This window comes from Agelaius tricolor, unplaced genomic scaffold, assembly GCF_023055355.1.
Source record: "Agelaius tricolor isolate 1412-34295 unplaced genomic scaffold, bAgeTri1.0.p SCAF_6, whole genome shotgun sequence".
Classification (NCBI taxonomy): domain Eukaryota; kingdom Metazoa; phylum Chordata; class Aves; order Passeriformes; family Icteridae; genus Agelaius; species Agelaius tricolor.
In genome coordinates this window covers 23,192,337-23,210,069 of record NW_027269266.1, presented here as the reverse complement: position 1 = coordinate 23,210,069, position 17,733 = coordinate 23,192,337, and the positions used below count along the sequence as shown (strand labels likewise).

The following is a 17,733-nucleotide window of genomic DNA, read 5'->3' as shown; positions in this document are numbered from 1 at the left end:
GTCAGCTGGAGCAGATTGTTGTTGGCTGTGTGAGGCTGGGGTTTGACTGTCTCCATGGATGGAGACCCCATCTCCAGCTCGTGTTGAGTTTCTCATCAACAAACACCCCCAAGTCCTTTCCCTCAGGGCTGCTCTCAATCCCTTCTCAGTCCAGCCTGTATTTGTGCTTATTGCCTCTCCCCAGGTGCAGAACCTTGCACTTGGCCTTGTTGAACCTCATGAGACTCACATGACCCACCTCTCAAGCCCATGAAAGTCCCTCAGGATGGCTTCCCTTCCCTCCAGTGTGCCAGCTGAACCACACAGCTGGGTGAGGCCAGTGAACATGCTGAGGGTGCTTCAATCCCACTGTCCACATGTCTGACAAAGATGTCAAATAGTGCTGGTCCCAACCCTGACACCTGGGACACCATTTGTCACTGGTCACCCCTTGGACACTGAGCCATTGACCACAACTCTTTGAGTGCAACCACCCAGCCAATTCCTTATTCACTGAGTGTTCCATCCATCAAATCCATGTCTCTCCAGTTCTGAGACAAGGATGTTGTGCAAGACAAGGTGAAATGCTCTGCACAAGTCCAGGTAGATGATGTCAGTCATATGAAGACTAATAGGCTTTTATATTTGCCCAAATCCATCACTTCCACTGATGTACCTTTTATAAGCAACGTCACTATGTAATTGGAAATAATTGAAAATTAATTTAACATTGCACATAGATGTGGAGATTGAGAGACTGAGAGGCACAAATAAACAGCTATCTATCTAGTGGAAACACAGAAGATACCACAGGCAAGTCTGTATTTAAGAATGAGGGTGGAAACATTAATTATTTTCACACTGTTCATTTCTCCTACAGTAAATTATTGTAGAGATTCTAGTATCAGTAGCCTGATTCTGCACCCATAGAGCATTTGGAAGCAGCTAAGATCACAGAGGAATAAATAAAACCCATTATAGATAATTTTTAATTCCCCTTTCTCCAAGCAAACTTTAGTTTTCTGAAATTTCACATCCTGCTTTCGTCACCTGCAAGACTATTTTTTTCCGTAAGTAGTCTTATATAGGAGGAAAGATTGAGATAAGTGTCTCAGGGTGAAAGCCTTAGTAACACTAAATCAACATAGTTACACCATCTACAATTGCTGACTCTGGAGTATCAGAGGACCAGGATCTTGAATTTGGACCCACTTGCTCAAAAACCAGCATCCCTGGGTCATTCACTCACACCAGTGATGGGACGTTTCACAATGCATCCTTATCCTGCCAGGGAGAATGGATTTATCCCAGAAAACTCATGTCAGTAGTTCTGCACAACTCCAGTCCAAATTTGGCTTAGTAAATGTATTTAATAGACCAATAGATGTAAACATGAGATAGCAAATGGTAAGCATGTTTTTCTCTCCATGAAATGACTGGTGATTTAGTATATGTTCATGGACAATATGGAACTGAAGTGGGATTGATATTTTTCTTAACTACAAAAATAACGAACAGTGTTATAAGAGCAATCAAATGAATTAATCACAGGTCCTAACGCACTCTGGCACATTTTGTCATAGAGATAATGAAAACACTCTCATCTCTCAAATATGACAAATTGTTAAAAGCACATTGCTTCTTCTATTTAGGACATTTGCTTGTCATTTTATGCTAAAATAAATGTACTTTAACTTTTCTTTCTCTTTGCCCCATGGGAAACATCTTCCAAGGATAATATCAGTATCTCAGCCATGTGGCACGTGCTTCTGCTTTCCCTTTGTGGGAAGCCAGGAGTGTTAATCATCATTAAATCAATGTTGTCCACATACAAAAGTTCTCTTTAAGGAAGTACTTGTCAGTCATTCAGCCATAGGGGCAGAGGGCGGGAAGCTGTTGATTTTAGACTTAAGGCAGTGGACAGTTGTATCCTGGGCTGTAATGATGGATTCCTCAGTTTCTGGGGCCTTTTACAGCAATTTAGAAGAGTAACTGTTTTATATTTTGTGCCAGGTAACACAAAAAGAGTCTTCACTCCTCACATAGAGCTCCCACAGAGACAAAAATCATGAGGTGAAATAATTTTCTTGAATTTGGACCAAATGTACTCTTCATTGCAAGTAGTTTGCACTGAGAACAGTTACATAACCAAAACAGAAAAGTCATGCCTATGGCTGTTTATCCATCATTTGCAGTGCAGCTAGGGAATTGCATGGTATTTTACATCCCTTATGGAAAAAAATTCGGTGGAAGGATCTCAGTGGCTTATTGATTTCACATCTGATCCTGCACTTCTTGTTCACTTAAAACCCTTTTAGCAATGGGAGTTTCAAATATACAAAAAATATTTAAAATGTAGTGTTCATATCAGCAAAGGAAAATTGGGTTCTTTTTCCCTTCCTTCCTTTTTACACTAGGTTATGTCGAAATGTAACCAAATCAACAACTTCTAAACTATAAAACAACCCCAGGAACAATTGCAGCATTGGGTGATTTTTTTTTTCTCTGCAATTTTGGGATAGTGTGACAAATCTGCATTTTTTTATCAACGGAGATTTTCAAAATTCTCAGTTGAACGAATAATGTCATGTGTTTGTAAGTATCAATAATCTAAGCCATCTGCAAAGGAATGGTTTTGCAAAGGCATCTCTTTCAGGACACTGTGGATTTTGTCACTGCTTGAGGTTTTGGCAAACCATCAATATCACTATAATTTTCTCCTATGAAATATAGTTTTTTACAGAGTTTTTTTTTTTTTTTTCTTAGCTAGCTAAAGTTTAAAAATATTGCATGTCTAACTCGGCAAAGTCAAAAGTTAGGCTTTCTCTGAATTGCATATTAGATGCCAGTAATTCAGAAAGGTATAATGCAAGTTATCAGTGAAATAAAGAAACTTAAAAAAAAATTGAATGCTCACTGTATCAAGTAGCCAACATATTCTTTATATTTGGTCTGAAAGGAAGACGATGGAACTTAAGGAAGAGAAACAGCATCTTTAAGTACAGGTTCATTACAAATCTCTATTTTCACACTTGCAAAGAGCACAATGCTATTGCTAGTACTGACAGTGTATCATTTAAGTGTATGACATCTACCCCCTCCAAAAAAGGCTTAGATGTGAGAACTGCCTGAAATTTTCTATCCAAGACAAGCAAAATTGTCACTTCCTAATTATTTGATTCATAATTGAAATCTCAGTTTCAAATGAGGAAGATGATCTGTGTTAAGCCTTGCTCTAAGCAAAGGAGCATTCTGTTGCTAGCAGATTTTGTATGTATAAACACAGTTCTCAAATAATTCAGAATGTTAACTACTAATAGGGGAACTACACCCACCTTTTGTAAAAGCAGTCATTTCACAGACTGACATAGCTACAATTATTTTGTTATACAAATTGGCTTGTTGGGTGTGTCACTCTTCAGGGTTCTGTACAAGGCAGCAAGAGATCCAAGTCATCCTGGAAAAATCAACTTACAAAGGGTTTGTAAAGATACAGTTAAAACCCAAGGGAAGTTATGCAACTTCGTGACATCCCTTTAGTCTAAATAATGATGTTTATTTGCTCTCTGACCTTGCCTGGAAGAAGGTTTCCTTCTCCCACTCTTGTTATGAAAAATATAATGATTTGAGTTTTGTGGAAATAAGTCAGGTTTAAGAGATTTTAGGACTGAAAGGTGAAGGGCTACATAGAAAACATGGCATACTTGGTTTTGAAGTGCAGGTGCTAGTAGATTCCATGCTAACAGCTGTGGCACTTCAGCAGTAAAGCAGGACTGGTGATTTTGGGACTGCCTAAGACATTGTGGCACCCGAGCCAGAATATACATTTTCACATTTTCAGTGCCTTTTTTGTCCTCCTCCAATTTAAATGTCTTTGCCAGGAGACAGGAGACCCTGTTCTTTGTACCTAGGGTCCTCTTTGTCCCCCTCTACAAATCTGCTGCATGCAGGTCTCTCCTCTCACCTAAGACACCAAAAAGCATTTTCCAAGTACTACACTTAGCCTTCAGATGTGTAAGTTAACTTCTACTGACTCACACACAATCTCTCCACAAGTATTGGGGCACTAATCTTAGGCCAAATGATAGACATTTTTAATCAACAAAGGCTAGAAGTGGAGTAGCCTCCAATGGGAGGAGTAAAAAACCACAACTGGTATCAGCTGAGGACAGAGGGGAAGAATCCAAAACCAAAGCCTGAGAGACAAGATGTGGGCTCTTGCTTACTGACATCTTCATGGCACAAGCTGTGCTCTGTATTTCCACATTACAAACAGAAACGTGGCAGAGGACAGAAGTTTTGAAACGGGAACAGAGTAAGTATGTCCTTCTATCACAAGCTGTAGCTGAAACTCTTCTTCTCCCCCAGTCATATAGTTAGAACTTCCCCCAAAATGTAATTCAAAATGGCACAACTATACATCTGCATTAATTATTACAGTATGCAGACAACCATGCAGGCACAAATGTAAGAGCAACAGAGTGTCCCAAAGAAAAGGCAAAGCAGAGCGTACGCAGCTCCACCAAGATCATCCTACCAATGATGCACAGCAGGAAACAAAACTGAAATTAAAGAAAACAGCACCTTTCTCTCTGAAGAAGCCCCCTCTTGGTATGATTGACAACATTTGGGTCTGTGTTACAAAAGTCAGCAACGAATTTGGGAGCCTGGGTGCTGAGGTACTCCCACTGTGACAGCTGTCTCAGTATCTTCACAGGCAGACAGTCAGAGGCCCAATTGCCAGTGAACTACTATGAAAAAAGGAGGAATCTGATTCATGTTTAGGATCATAGGGTCATGGGGAAACTCAGGCTGGAAAAAACTTTCTCTTCCAGAGAAGGGATTTGTGGTTTTTTTGGGAAAATTTGCAGTCAGCTCAGAACCACATGTCTTCTTTGACATTTACAGCCCTTTAAAGACTGATCACAGGTACCCTCTCTCACTAGAAACTGAGGAATTAGATAAGTCAGCTTTGGAATTGGACATGCTGGATTTTTGGATTGATTTTACTTGGGAAAATTTGTGAAGCTTAGCGAGAGTTCTGGGTCTTTAATTTCTTGTACATCTCTGAAGAACTGAATCCTTGCTTGAAACTCAGTGCTTACAAGGTGAGGAAGTTATTGTGGAAAAGCACCAATATAACTACAAGAGAAAATTTTCTTAATTTTTAAAGTATTCCAAGCATAGTTTCTGGACTTTCCTAAACTTCTTGTAGTATTTCTTTTCTTTAGAAGCTCTGGAGGGACTGAGCTCTAGTCTGGCTGCCACAGAGAAGGAAACTCAAGGACAAGAGAAAAAGGAGGATATTAGTCATTCAGGCTTTTACCTCAGCCTGTTCCACATACAAGTCTTGTGGATTTGGGCGCCCAGCACCTTTAGAAGGCAGGCTGCTGGAGCAAAAGGCACATCTGAAGGAATTTATGTTGATTTTGAAAGAGCAGACAACAAAGAAACCAGATCAGGAAAAAAATAAGGCAACTCTGGCCAATATCAGCCACTAAATATAGCCTTTCACTTACCTCAATGCATCTAATTCTAAGATATGCATTTATGACTCCATCCATTTAGTTGAAAAGGGAAAGACCACACCAGGATAAGCAATGAAGAGTGGTCAAACACATAACTTAATGGCAGTGTGTGGAAGCCACTACAAAAAAGCTAGGGGAGAATGAAACATTTTGTGGTGCAGCTGAGTAGCTGATTTCTGTACCCAATCCACCAATATTTTCCAAGCATGGACATCTTTTCTTGAAATTAAAATAGAAAACACAAATCCCCTTTCCCACAAAAAACCTGACAGTTTAGTAAAAAGATGGAACTAACCAAGTAAATCTGACTGCATAGCATTTTAGGAAAAGGACAGAAATAGCTGCAGCTATTGAAAGTGATATACTGCTGAAATATTTTTGTGATTATACTAAAAGTTGATCTGACTCCTTGAAAGAGCTCTTAAATGGTTACTGCTTCCTCAAATAAAAGCTACTTCATATGTGCTCTCCTGCTTTAAAAATACACTGACTGTAGTTGCTTCTAAGTGTCAGATCTGTACTTTTCACTGCCCTTTTCAGACATTTAGAAAAGACATAGCTGACAAAGAGGAAATTAGAAGATCAGGAAATAATCCACAATAAATCAAAAAGGACCGTCAATGCAGTAATATTTTGTTTCTGTTATGATTAGATTGTGTGTAGTGAAACAGAATTCTTTACTTCCCAGTAACAATGCAGAGTCCTCCGAATCAGAAAGTAACATTCAATTTGGTTTATTTGCACAAAACTAATATCTTTAGCTGTCTTCCTCCTCCACCCCTCCTCTCCTGAAATGATGGATGTTTGAGGCTGAGATCCAGATACCTCAACCAACTTTAATAACCCCTCTTCAGTTCCAGAAGAAAGGAAATGGTTTGTAATACTCTCAAGTCCCTTAGGTAACAGATTATTTCTTTCCCTAGAGACTTCTGTCTCTGCAGATCAGCTGTAGCCCAAAAGCTATGAGATCTGATAGAGGAGCAGTGCTGTACACATGCTAATAGGCCCTGCTGAAAGAAGGGGTGTAAAGCTCAGACCATTATCTGCTAGCCCATCTACTGCAAACTCTGAGTTCTCATTTGCCTCACTTGTCCAGATATGTTGCTGCAAAGTTTTAGATACTTCTTCAGGTCATTCTGACTTAGAAAGCTTAGATCAGACCACCATGAAACAGAAACATCAGGGGCAGAGATGATGAGTAGTACAAATAATCCTCATAATTAATGGGTAATGCAGATTTTTATTTTTATGTTCAAGGAAAAAGCACATAAAGAACATAAAAGCACTTTCTGAAAAAGACACAAATATGGACAAACATGGTTGGTGCTACTCTATCAATCAATGGTACAGGAGGGAATGTTCACATACAAGGCCAGCCCTGTGCATTGCAGAAATCAATACAGGATTGAGCACGTGTGGAGTCAGATCATCAATACATGAGATACCACTTTTGTTTTTGTGACCCCCACCTAAACACAAACCAGCAGTAGCTGAGAGAAGCAATGTGAACCACTGCTTAAAATTCTCCCAACTAAACCAAGGGAGACTCAATGTGATTTCCATGTTGTTCCTGGAATTCATTCCATCTCTGGATACTGCCAAACCAACCCAACTAGGGTTGACTCATCTGCATGGTTTCATAAAGTACTTCTGAGAGGCATGTGTCTTGCCTTTGGAATGCTCTGGATTACACCAAGAGTATGTGATGCTCCAGCATGGGGGAAGAGGACATCCCTGACTCTTCCTACAAAGATATTCCCAGTCTGCACTCTGCAGTATTAACTGCATGCTGAATTTATTTCTCACTACCTAAGGAAAGCATTGAGCATTCATTCCTTTGGCAAATGATATCATCCTCCCAGCCCAGTTTTGCTTCTGAGACAGCAAATTTTGCTTGCATAGGAAAACAAATGAACAAATTGCCCAATCCCTCATTCTTCCCTGTTTTCCTATTTCTAACATTGTGGTAAAGAAATGTATGATGAGCTACAGAGGAAAAAATCTGGGAGTCACAGCTAAAATACTGTCAGCACATAAGCAGAAATATAAAAACCCAAAGAAGGGCAAAAATAAAACACATAAGAGAAAAAAAACAGTTCCATGGGAGGTAAGAGTAGAAGCTACCAGGACAATTTTAGAAAGCATCTGATAGAGCACATGGCTTCAGTACACATGAATTAATGAGTAAGTATGTCCACTTGGCTAATTGTAACTTTTCCTTTAATAAGTATTAACTAAAATTGAACCCAGTATTTGTAGCACAACACATTGTAGAGCTACAAAATTTACTACTACTTAAATTGTATTAATGAGACAACAACTTAAAATGATTTTAATTGGGTAAGAATTTCATATTTACAGAAGACAGCACCCCTCACATTTCAGGACTGAAATCAAATGTTTTGCTGACTCGAGTTAGGCAAAAACATCCTTGCCAGTAGATTTTTACAGCATCATCTGTCATGGCTGAACTTTAGTTGAAGCCCCTTGGTTCCGGCAACTTTCAGCATTTCACATTCTCCTATCTAAGATTAAAAACAGTCTCGGAAAGAGGTAAAGAACATAAAGAAATTCCACGGTACGCATCTAGATAATATATCAGGAAAGACAGGAAAAGATTAAGGGTTCTAACTTTAAGAATTTACCAAATGTGCACAATTGGTATCTGAAGCTTTCCCTGCTGCAACTCCAGCCAGCTCTTTAGCTGTCCAGAGATGCTTCACAGATCTATCTCTATTGATGTTAGCAGAACTCCTGAGGTGAAATTTCTTAGAAGTTTCTCAGAAATGCCTTCATAAACCTATTTATTGATTTGGCTTCTCAGAAGTGGCTCGCAAAATCTCATAGACAGTCTCACCTGAAATGAGTTTCTACTTCCTTGTGTCTTTGCTCTCTGAGCCCCAAAAATGGAAAGGCAAAAGGTATATTAGTCAGCATCTTGTAGGATTTATTGAGACCACTTTTTATAGAAAGTCATTGGGAAGGAAAATAGAGGCCTATTGGGGAAATACACTGTATTTCCCCAACAAATTTCCACAGTACTATAAAAAGTACTGGATTTGGCCTTTCTGGGCAACCCAGCTATAACAGTAAGGTGTGTGTTCATCTCTAGCTGTTGGGCTGGACTGTTGTAAGGTCATTTATTTGATGAAACAAAATTGGTCCTCTCTCTCAGAAGGCCTAGAGAAATAACAGAATCAGGACTGAATAAGGGAATGTTTCTCTAGCAAAATGGTAATATAAATTATATGGGGTTGACTAATTATACAGTTAGTTTCCACTAACAGAATAACATGATGATCTATAGAACTGAAATCCAGAGCATGTGCTAAGATATTACTCTTTTCTTATTTTCCATCTGAGTCAGTTACAATAAAACCTGTATTCAAGAGACCAAGTTGCATACTTTTTGCTTCCCCATTTAATCCCATGTGGGTTTCCCCATCTGATCTGAAGATAAGCAGAAGATACTCCACATCAAAAGCCCTGTAATGGTGGTTCAAAGACAGATCCAACTCATAATGGTTTTATAATGCAAATTATCTATGGTCAGTTTGAAAGGAAAATAAATATTTCCCATGGGCAGAACTGATATTCTTTAGCTGAAAGAGAGCGAATCCAGGATACATGTGCAAGCACAGTGTCATATATGTCTCTCAATTCACAGGTTTCAAGGTTCCAGTTCTAAAAGGGAGCACATCCAACAATGTGAGGATTAGACAGAAGCTCAGCCATGCCAAATCCCTGGCCACCACTTACTTTGTCCTGTGTGTGTTTTTGTAGTGAAGAGTGTGGCCTCTCATTGCTTTCAATGCAGTAAGTCATACCTCTTTTGTTTAAGTGTATCTAGATAGAACTTTAATGGAACAAATTGTTATGTCTTTAGTCAATCTTCCTCTGAAGATTGGGATACCCTGAATCTAGTCATTGTCTTACAAAATAAATCTAGTTTAAGGATTATCCTTCCTAGAAATGTCATATCTTCTCTTGGAAGTTTTGTTCAAAACATTAAGCTGCATGTGTATCATAGAAGAATCTGAACATGGGATCTGAACTGAGACCTTAAGCAGTCTGAAAAGTCAATGCCAATTTGGCATTGGCTGCCAAATATGATATCCAGGAAAATATAAGTCCTCTTTCAAAGGTAATACACAAACACACACACACACACACACACACACACACACACACATATTTATGTATATAAATCTGTATAGCATATTTGCAGCTCCTTGTGAAGTTGTTTTTCAGTATAGCAAATTAGAAAAATATGCCCAGAATTAAAGGTTACTTAATCGGGTTGAAGCAGCAACTTAAATTCCAGCAACTCCCTCCCACTATGTTACATCTGATAATGTACCCAAGTCCAAACATAAACTTAGTTCAAAAAGATGTTTGGTCCTCAAATGTAAAATGACACTTAGCTTACACAATTAGCCAGGTAATACATATACTTCCAAGAGAAGCAATTTTTACCACAGAATTATCTGCATTTTACTAATCTCTGATTGTTAAGTTTTACTTGCTGAAACTTTTCCATATGGCTTTTTGAATACCACTGTCCTGTATTTAATTACCACAGAGGGATATTAATGAAGAGGTTTGAATTTTGGCCCAAGCCCTGTTCCACAGTTTGGACAGTTTGATGGAGATAGAGGCAGTGAGCTGAACACTTCTGTCAATACGAGGCTGTGCCATTTCACACATAAAAGCAGTGCCAAAAGAGGAACACGCAGACATACAGAAATAAAACACTTAACTATTTTTGAATTGTCCATAAACTTCTAAGCCAGCATAATATTAAAGTAGCACTGAGTGTAGTGAAACACTATTTTGCTGACTTAAAGGACAGTCAAACTGACTGACCTAAAGGAATTGGTGGAGTAGTTCTTGAAATCGACACCATTTTGATTAAGCTGGAAGACAGACACATGTCCAAAAACGCAAAGTTTACTTCCCATTTTTAAAGGCAAAACATGATATTGAGCAGAACCAAGGCAAGGGTGGGCAGCTTGAGTGCAGAGGATGCGAGGAAGTTAATGTGGGTGGGAAAGCATGTGTTACTGCCTGCATGAGGAAGTGGTACACCACAGTTACTTCATAAGTGCGAGGGATTTATGAACTAAATCTCCTAGGGACTGTTTTAAATAGACAAAGAATGACATGCAGCTCTGACAGGCTTTTGTTTGAGAAGGCTGGTTGCCTTCTAAAAACACTGGACTGTCACTTGTACTTTTACGAAATATGCTTATTTTAAACCTTAACGTTTTCATATAATCAGTGGGGAGATGCACCATGTAGTAAATTGTTTTGTCTAAAGCATAAAATCAATTGCTTCCTCAGCCTTACCTGACAATGGAACACATATTCTGGTGTAGTTTTCTTGAACTTCATGTTCCACACCAAGGCTACCCCATCAGGCTCATGTGGAGCATCTTCATTATTGTTATAAGATGCAACCATCAATTCAGGGTACTAGAAAGGAAAAGAAAATGCAAATAAAATAACATGGATAATGAAAAGCCTACACAAAATCATATCAGACAGAAATAATCTACAGTAAATGTGCAATATCTGGTTTTAATTAAAATAAATGCTAGTTCAATCATATTATTCTGCTTCATTTTGGTTTTACATTTTAGTCATCCCTAACATCCTTAAAGCCCCTGATACTTGCTCTCTATCAGTTATTCTAAAATATCACAAAGGCAATGTTATTTTCTGCAGGTAATTCTCAAGAAAAGACAACTAGCAAAATATTTATAAAGGGAATGAAAAGGAAGGAGGAAGAAAAATTTGAAAGCTTGAATAATTTTAATATATTTGTTCAACATCTCTTCAGGGACAAACTTCTGTCTTAATTGACTGATAATAAAACACTATGACCATAGGGTTGACTTGCTTTTATTCTGAAATTTACTTTTTTTTCAGCATCCCTGAAAACTATTCTTTCTTATTTCATTATGCACTCTTATTCACTTATGCACAGAATCAACTTGAAAGCTCTTCTTGATGATTCAAATGGCAAACAAAACATTTTCTTCATAGAAGCTCAATTTTGCAAGATGCTGAGGTCATCTTGTAAAGCACAGGGTGACCTTGAATTCCACTGACTCAGTAGGATTGATGCAATAAGCACTCTAAAAACAGAGCCACACTTTTTTGTGTACCCATTGTCCCCTGTTGTATAGAAGTAGATATGCAGCACCCATAATCATTTGCTTTGTTTATATATACCTATCTATATATACATAATATCATAAATGAAAAATCAGAATTTCACACTGTCTCGATGACCTTGCATCATTTTAAAACATTGTAAGAAGTAATAATTTACCAACAAGACATCAATCACTTTCTGTCTACATAGCAACTCCCAATTGTTCACTCTCATGTTTGACACTAGGCACCTCTGGTAACCTCTGTCCTTCCCTCTAAGTATTTGCCTATTTAGAGGGATAAGGCAGTGGAGATTTCGGCATGTCCAGAGAAAAGCATGTGGCTTCTGCAGACCAATGAGTCAGCAACTCAAGTTGTGCAAGACCTACACTCTCCTCTTGTAAATTAGAAATGCTTTCCCTCAAAATTTCTCAGTACCTGCAAATTATTGTCACTTTTTGTCTTTCCTAGGTAAATTCCTACCAAACCACCACTTTACAGGAGAACAGTGCAGCTGGTAGGAAGCAGGATAAAGAAACTCTCATGTGGGAGTTGTGATTTTGGTCCAAAGGCACTTTAACAGTTAATAAAACCCTAAACCACCACCCTTCCTATCATTATTATTGGGGTCTGAACCTCTCTGCTCTCAAAATCTATTTGGAAGAGATAATGCACACAGCTATAACTTCTGCCACCAGCAGCTGTTGCTTCCCACATTCTGTACACTTCCATGGATAATGGATCACAGAGCTGATGATTTTCCTACTCAAGCTCATTGCTCTGAGTGAGCCTGGACCCATTTGTGGAGGAATCAGCAATGACACATGGACACCACAGCCTACACCTTTCCCATTTTAAGGAAACTCTGACTAGATCGTACGTACATCCCTCCAGACATGGCTGCTGGCACAGCTTGTAAGGACAATTTAACACCCAATTCACTTGCATGGAATTTAAAGGAAGCAGTAGACCAATCAGTCCCTCATCAAGACCCGAGGGGCACCTGAGGTTGAATTAATCCCACACCTGAGATGCCACCTCTCTGCACACAGTTGTGCCAGCCTTGCCCTCAACTGCTCTCATTCATCTCACCCCTCTCCTCTCTCACTCCTGCAACAGAGCTTACAAACCACTTCTGAACAGCAAGCTCAGCTTCTCCTTTGAACCCTTTCATCCCACGCTGGCCCATGACCAAGTACACAGAATGTGTAGCAGGCTCTTGACAGGGCATCACGTTGTGGCTGAGCAGGTTGGGGACCATTCACGTGAGTGCCTGAGGCTGCAGCCATGAAGGAGCAGAGACACAGGCAGGCAGAAGCAACAAGCCCTCCTGCCAGCATGACTACAACCAGCTAGGGTGTGTGACCAGGTCCAAAGCACCAATTTTGAAGCACTTTGGGACTGGTTCATGCTCCTGGGAAGTTTAGTGGGCATGGTTGGCAGCACGTCTGGCCATAAACAGACACTGATTCAAATCTTGCTGGTCTATTGTCAGGTTTTGCAATCAGTTTATTTATTTGACTGGAAACACAATTTAAAGTTTAAGCAGATGCTGGGGTCATACCTAGATGGGTAACACCATTATGAGGCTTTTTGACTCTTAAAAAAACAGAGCTGAATGCAGTACCCTAAATCCCCTCTGGCACTGCATACTCCAATGCCCTACTCAAGCTACTTCCATTTACACAGGTTCAGTCCTCACCGGGTGCCCAGATGTCCTGCAAATGAAAGCAACATAGAAATGGTGCTGTGCAAAACCTCCTTCAAGGCTGCTGCCTGAGGGTCCAGAAAGACATATCACTATCCCTGAGACGATGATTTTCTTGGCTTTAGATGATCTAAGTTAGCTCCCATGGACAGAGTAAGGTGCTATCATTCTTCATGTTTACTCTCCGTCAATTGGGCCTTTCCCTAAGATCCTTAAGCACCTAAGCCATTTTCCTGTTGCTCTGTGAAAGAATCAAGGGGCTTGAGGGTTAAACTTGAATGGTATGAATGATCCCACATGTTTGAGACTGTATTCTACATGTGACTGGGAACAGAGTAACTTGTTTAATCAATGCATCAATGTCCTTTGTTTGATTAAGCTTCTATTTGCCTCCAGGCTGTTTTGCAGCAGCAGTTTTATCGCAGAAAATTGAGCAATGTGTTCTGCAGTTCCCATGATTATTCAAGTTATTCTTTGGCACAGTGGACACTGTCATGTCCTGGAGCATGTGTGAGCAGCAGAGCTAGTGGTTAGATGAAATACCTCTGTCTGGCTCCAGCTCTTGTCTCATGGATACAACTCAAAGCAGGAAGGAGAGGCAACTCCGTACTCCCAAGCTACTGTAGGGCAGCAGGCAGAAGCCCCCCACATAGAGAAGCCCCTGCTGGGGTGCCAGGGAGCTGGGCATGAGGAGTTAACAAAGAGGAAGGCAGGAGGGGCCACCCTGGAACAAAGAGGTGGGAAGCAGAACATGCCTTCAAGCCCCAGGGGCTGAACAATTACATTTGGCAGTGCTCTTCTGAGGCGGCTTTTTTTCTTGCTGCCCTGGGAATACAGTAAGAGCTGCCTGTTAGGAAAATATCAGATAAGAATTCCATGTAATTTCCAGCCCCTGAACAAGTGAACAACCTAAGATAAGTGTTTCCTCAGGCTTATATTTGATTTCTGTGGAAATCCATATGTGCTTAAAGGCCACCCACATCACAATAGTGCATACCTGTTGCTAGGCTGATATTTTGTATGAAAGCAAAGGTATAAATCCTTCATTTCACACATGGAGTGCAAGCTGGCTATTACAAGAAGCTTCTCTGCAACTGGCTGTTGTGCACCACCCAGATGTGCCCAGCCTAGCAGCTGTGCTCACTGGGACCTCCTGATTCTTCTCCTCTCTGCAGCCTCCAGGTCCTCTGTGCAGGCAGCTGCCACCTTGCCTGGGAAGTACCCAGAGGGATGGAAGCAGCTCTGTGGCCATTTCAAGGGGAAAGAGAGAAGCATGGATTGAAAGTCCCCATGCTTCTTATCCTGTGGCATGCCTGAGGCTGGGTTTGGGGCCAAGTAGCCAGACTGGCTCATGCTTGCATTTAAACTCAATGTCCTCTTGGAGCAGTTTTGTTATATGTGTATGGTGGATTTAGGAGCAGAGTCTCCTTGGTTCTCTCCCCAAGGAAACCACATGCTTTGCTCCAAGCCAGAACCTAGGAACAGGCTAACAATGATGAAACAGGGCAAGGGGGGCTGGAGTAAAACTGGAACCAAATTCATTTAACGGGACCTGTGATGATGTCTGATAATCCCAGCTCTCCAACAGAGTAACTAATTAAACTGGTTTCTGCACTTTGTTGATGTGATTGCATTGGTTTTGAAGAGCTTAAGCAGGTCTATCATCAGTTTTATTTTCCAATGAGAATGCTTTGCATGCAGAGAAACTGGGTACATTCCAGGCATGCTGCCTTAGCATGACCCAGAGCAGCTGCAGCCTCCTCTTCTATCACTTGAAGAGAGGATCCAACAGTTTTTGAAAGACCTATTTTCAATCTTTTCAAATTGTTCAGATACTTTCACATTTTAAGTTTTAGTATATTAGAAAAATTAATTTTACTTCTCACCATTTTTCAAAGTTTTATGTACTACTATGTATGCTTATTACATTTAGCAAATTAATTTTAGTTAGTTTAATTTTAAACCTTTTGTCCGAAAAAAAAGATTCCATTTTTGGCTGAAGTAGTGAAAGGGGGAGGAAAAGTAAAGACTTAATCTTGGTAGGTTTGTTAACCTAGGGTTTTAACACAACATCCTGATTTTGAAGACCAAGTAACATATACAAAAAAAAACCCAAAAAAAGACAGCTTCATTATCATCCACCACTCTTCTTCACAGAGAAAAGTGCTTTCACTCATACTGGGCCTTGCTGTTCTCTCAAAAATAACATCCTGCTCTGCATAAAGAAGAGCAAACAAAGGCTGCCCATAAGTTTTATATGGAGAAGTGGAAGTGATATGGAAACATATCTCCCAGCTCCACATCTTACCTGAAGAGACCAATCCATGCAGGTGACAACACGATGCTTTGACCAGTGCTCATCATAGAATTGCCGGTTAAAGGAGAGGTTGGCTCCTGCTTGAACATCTCTGTGTGAATTCAAACAAAGGGACAGATTTTCAAGTACCAGGGTTCAAATGCTGTGAAAAGCAGTGCAAAAGTTTTTGACTGCTTCTCAGATCTCTGCTCAGCCTGGGGAAGTCTGCCACCTTGATTTAATTGCTCTCACTGACTGTCTGGCTGAAAATGATGCAACAAGGAACAAATTTTAGGCCTGTTTCACAAAACCACATTTTAAAATTTCTCACTGTCTGCCTGACTCTTCTGGGTCACCCTGGGCCATCTCTGCCCTCTTTTTCTCCCAGGATGAACCTGGCCCTGGCATTCAGCTCCCACTTTTATGAGCCTTCACCTCCAAGCTGTAACCAAACCTCTCTTACTTTTGACTCCTAAAATGTTAAAGGTACAGGACCTTCTCCCAGAGGTGGAGACAGCAGATGCTCTGTGACACTGTAAGGACAGGCTGAAGCTCAGTGCTGGTCTAACACTGCCACACTGATGCACTCAGCTGGTCCATAGGGATGCTGTTCTGGGTTAACCTCCAGTAACTTCCATGCAATAACAGCTACTGATTTGCCATGAGGCTTCAGCAGATACACAGCTGCTGCAACCTAAACATTTTGTCTCCAACTAACAAGTTTTACTGATTTGCTCCCATATCAAATGCTGAAAACAAAACTTGTCACTTCTCGTCTTAGCTGTTAAGATTGCAAACGCTTTGGGAGATCATTTTCATCCCCACAATGCATGGTAAAGTGGGATCCATTACAGACCTGAGGCACTAGTAGAATATAAACAACACTAGTTTGAATTTGTGAAAATATCATAAGCACACACACGTACACTGCTGGAATGTACACATTTACATGTACATGTGTATTTACCTCTTTCAGTTATTTTCCCAGGATTTTGAATTTCATCCCAAAAATGAAACAAAAAATTAAACCAGCTGAGTAATACATCAAATTAAAAAACCTGCCAAAACCCAGATCAGTAAATCACAAAGCTATTTTGAAATATCATTTCAGATGACAGAGTGACCCAGGCCTTCACTGAGAGATTTTAAGCTTTTCTTAACAATAAAAATATTTTTTTTTTAAATTAAGGCTTCCTGTTATTAGCATTATTTTTATAAAACTTATTTTACAGAAGCAAAAGAAACCCCAAACTGACCCATCTTTCTCTTCTACGTCTCTGCCACTATAGTCAAAGAAGATGTCAGAATCTTCAGCCAAAGCTCGCTCAATTACACGTATTGTGCGGTCAAAAAATATCAGGAATTCTTCTGAATGGAGAACTTGTTGCTTTTCTTCTTCTGTCAGTTCTCTAGGAGGAGCTTGGAAAATGGAAAGATGTAGTTAGGAGTATGACATTTCACCCCTTTCCCAATGAATCAACATCTTCAGTGGGTTTCTTTTGACATGAAAGCTTGCTGTAGCCATGTCAGGAGAAAAATCAAAGCTTTACTCTTAAAATCATGACTAAGAAGTTTTTAATATGTCTAAACATACTCCTGTATATTACCAGAATGTAGCCTTTACATAGAAGAGATCCTGTATCTTATGTATTTATTATTCTGAAATGGAAAATACTTAAACCCCCCAAATTAAATAAACTCAGCGTTCCTATTTCAGGAAATGGCCGTGACTGACGTTTAGGCAATACCTAACTGGAAAAAGCAGAACACTTATGTAACAGAGGACCTGTCAGAGGAGCTGAAGATAAAATAATCTTCTTAACTTATAGTACAGTTCTTTATATTAAAAGGTCTCACATAATCTCTCCCTTCAATTCTTCCAATTTCTACTTGGTGTCACTGATAAATTCTGTCTTTGCTTCAGAGCTTCTGCAAAATAATGAAGTGAATAACCAAAGATATTCTCTGAGGCAGCAAAATTGAAAGCAACCAGCCAAACAGCAGTTTATTTAAGGCAGTGTTATTCCCTGCAGAGGAATCCTGAGACCCAGAGCAACAAATGT

General features: G+C 39.8%; 1 protein-coding gene across 4 annotated transcripts in view; it reads right to left on the bottom strand.

The window, feature by feature from the left end:
• Positions 1–17,733, bottom strand: part of DYNC1I1 (dynein cytoplasmic 1 intermediate chain 1) — a 186,721-nt gene that overhangs the window by 58,376 nt on the left and 110,612 nt on the right. For all 4 annotated transcript variants that reach the window (XM_071429032.1, XM_071429036.1, XM_071429034.1 and 1 more), the window contains exons 8-10: positions 16,927–17,089; positions 15,683–15,782; positions 10,857–10,982 (exon numbers count right to left, since the gene is read on the bottom strand). In XM_071429032.1, coding sequence (XP_071285133.1) covers positions 10,857–10,982; positions 15,683–15,782; positions 16,927–17,089 — 389 coding nt within the window. The remainder of the gene's footprint in view (positions 1–10,856; positions 10,983–15,682; positions 15,783–16,926; positions 17,090–17,733) is intronic.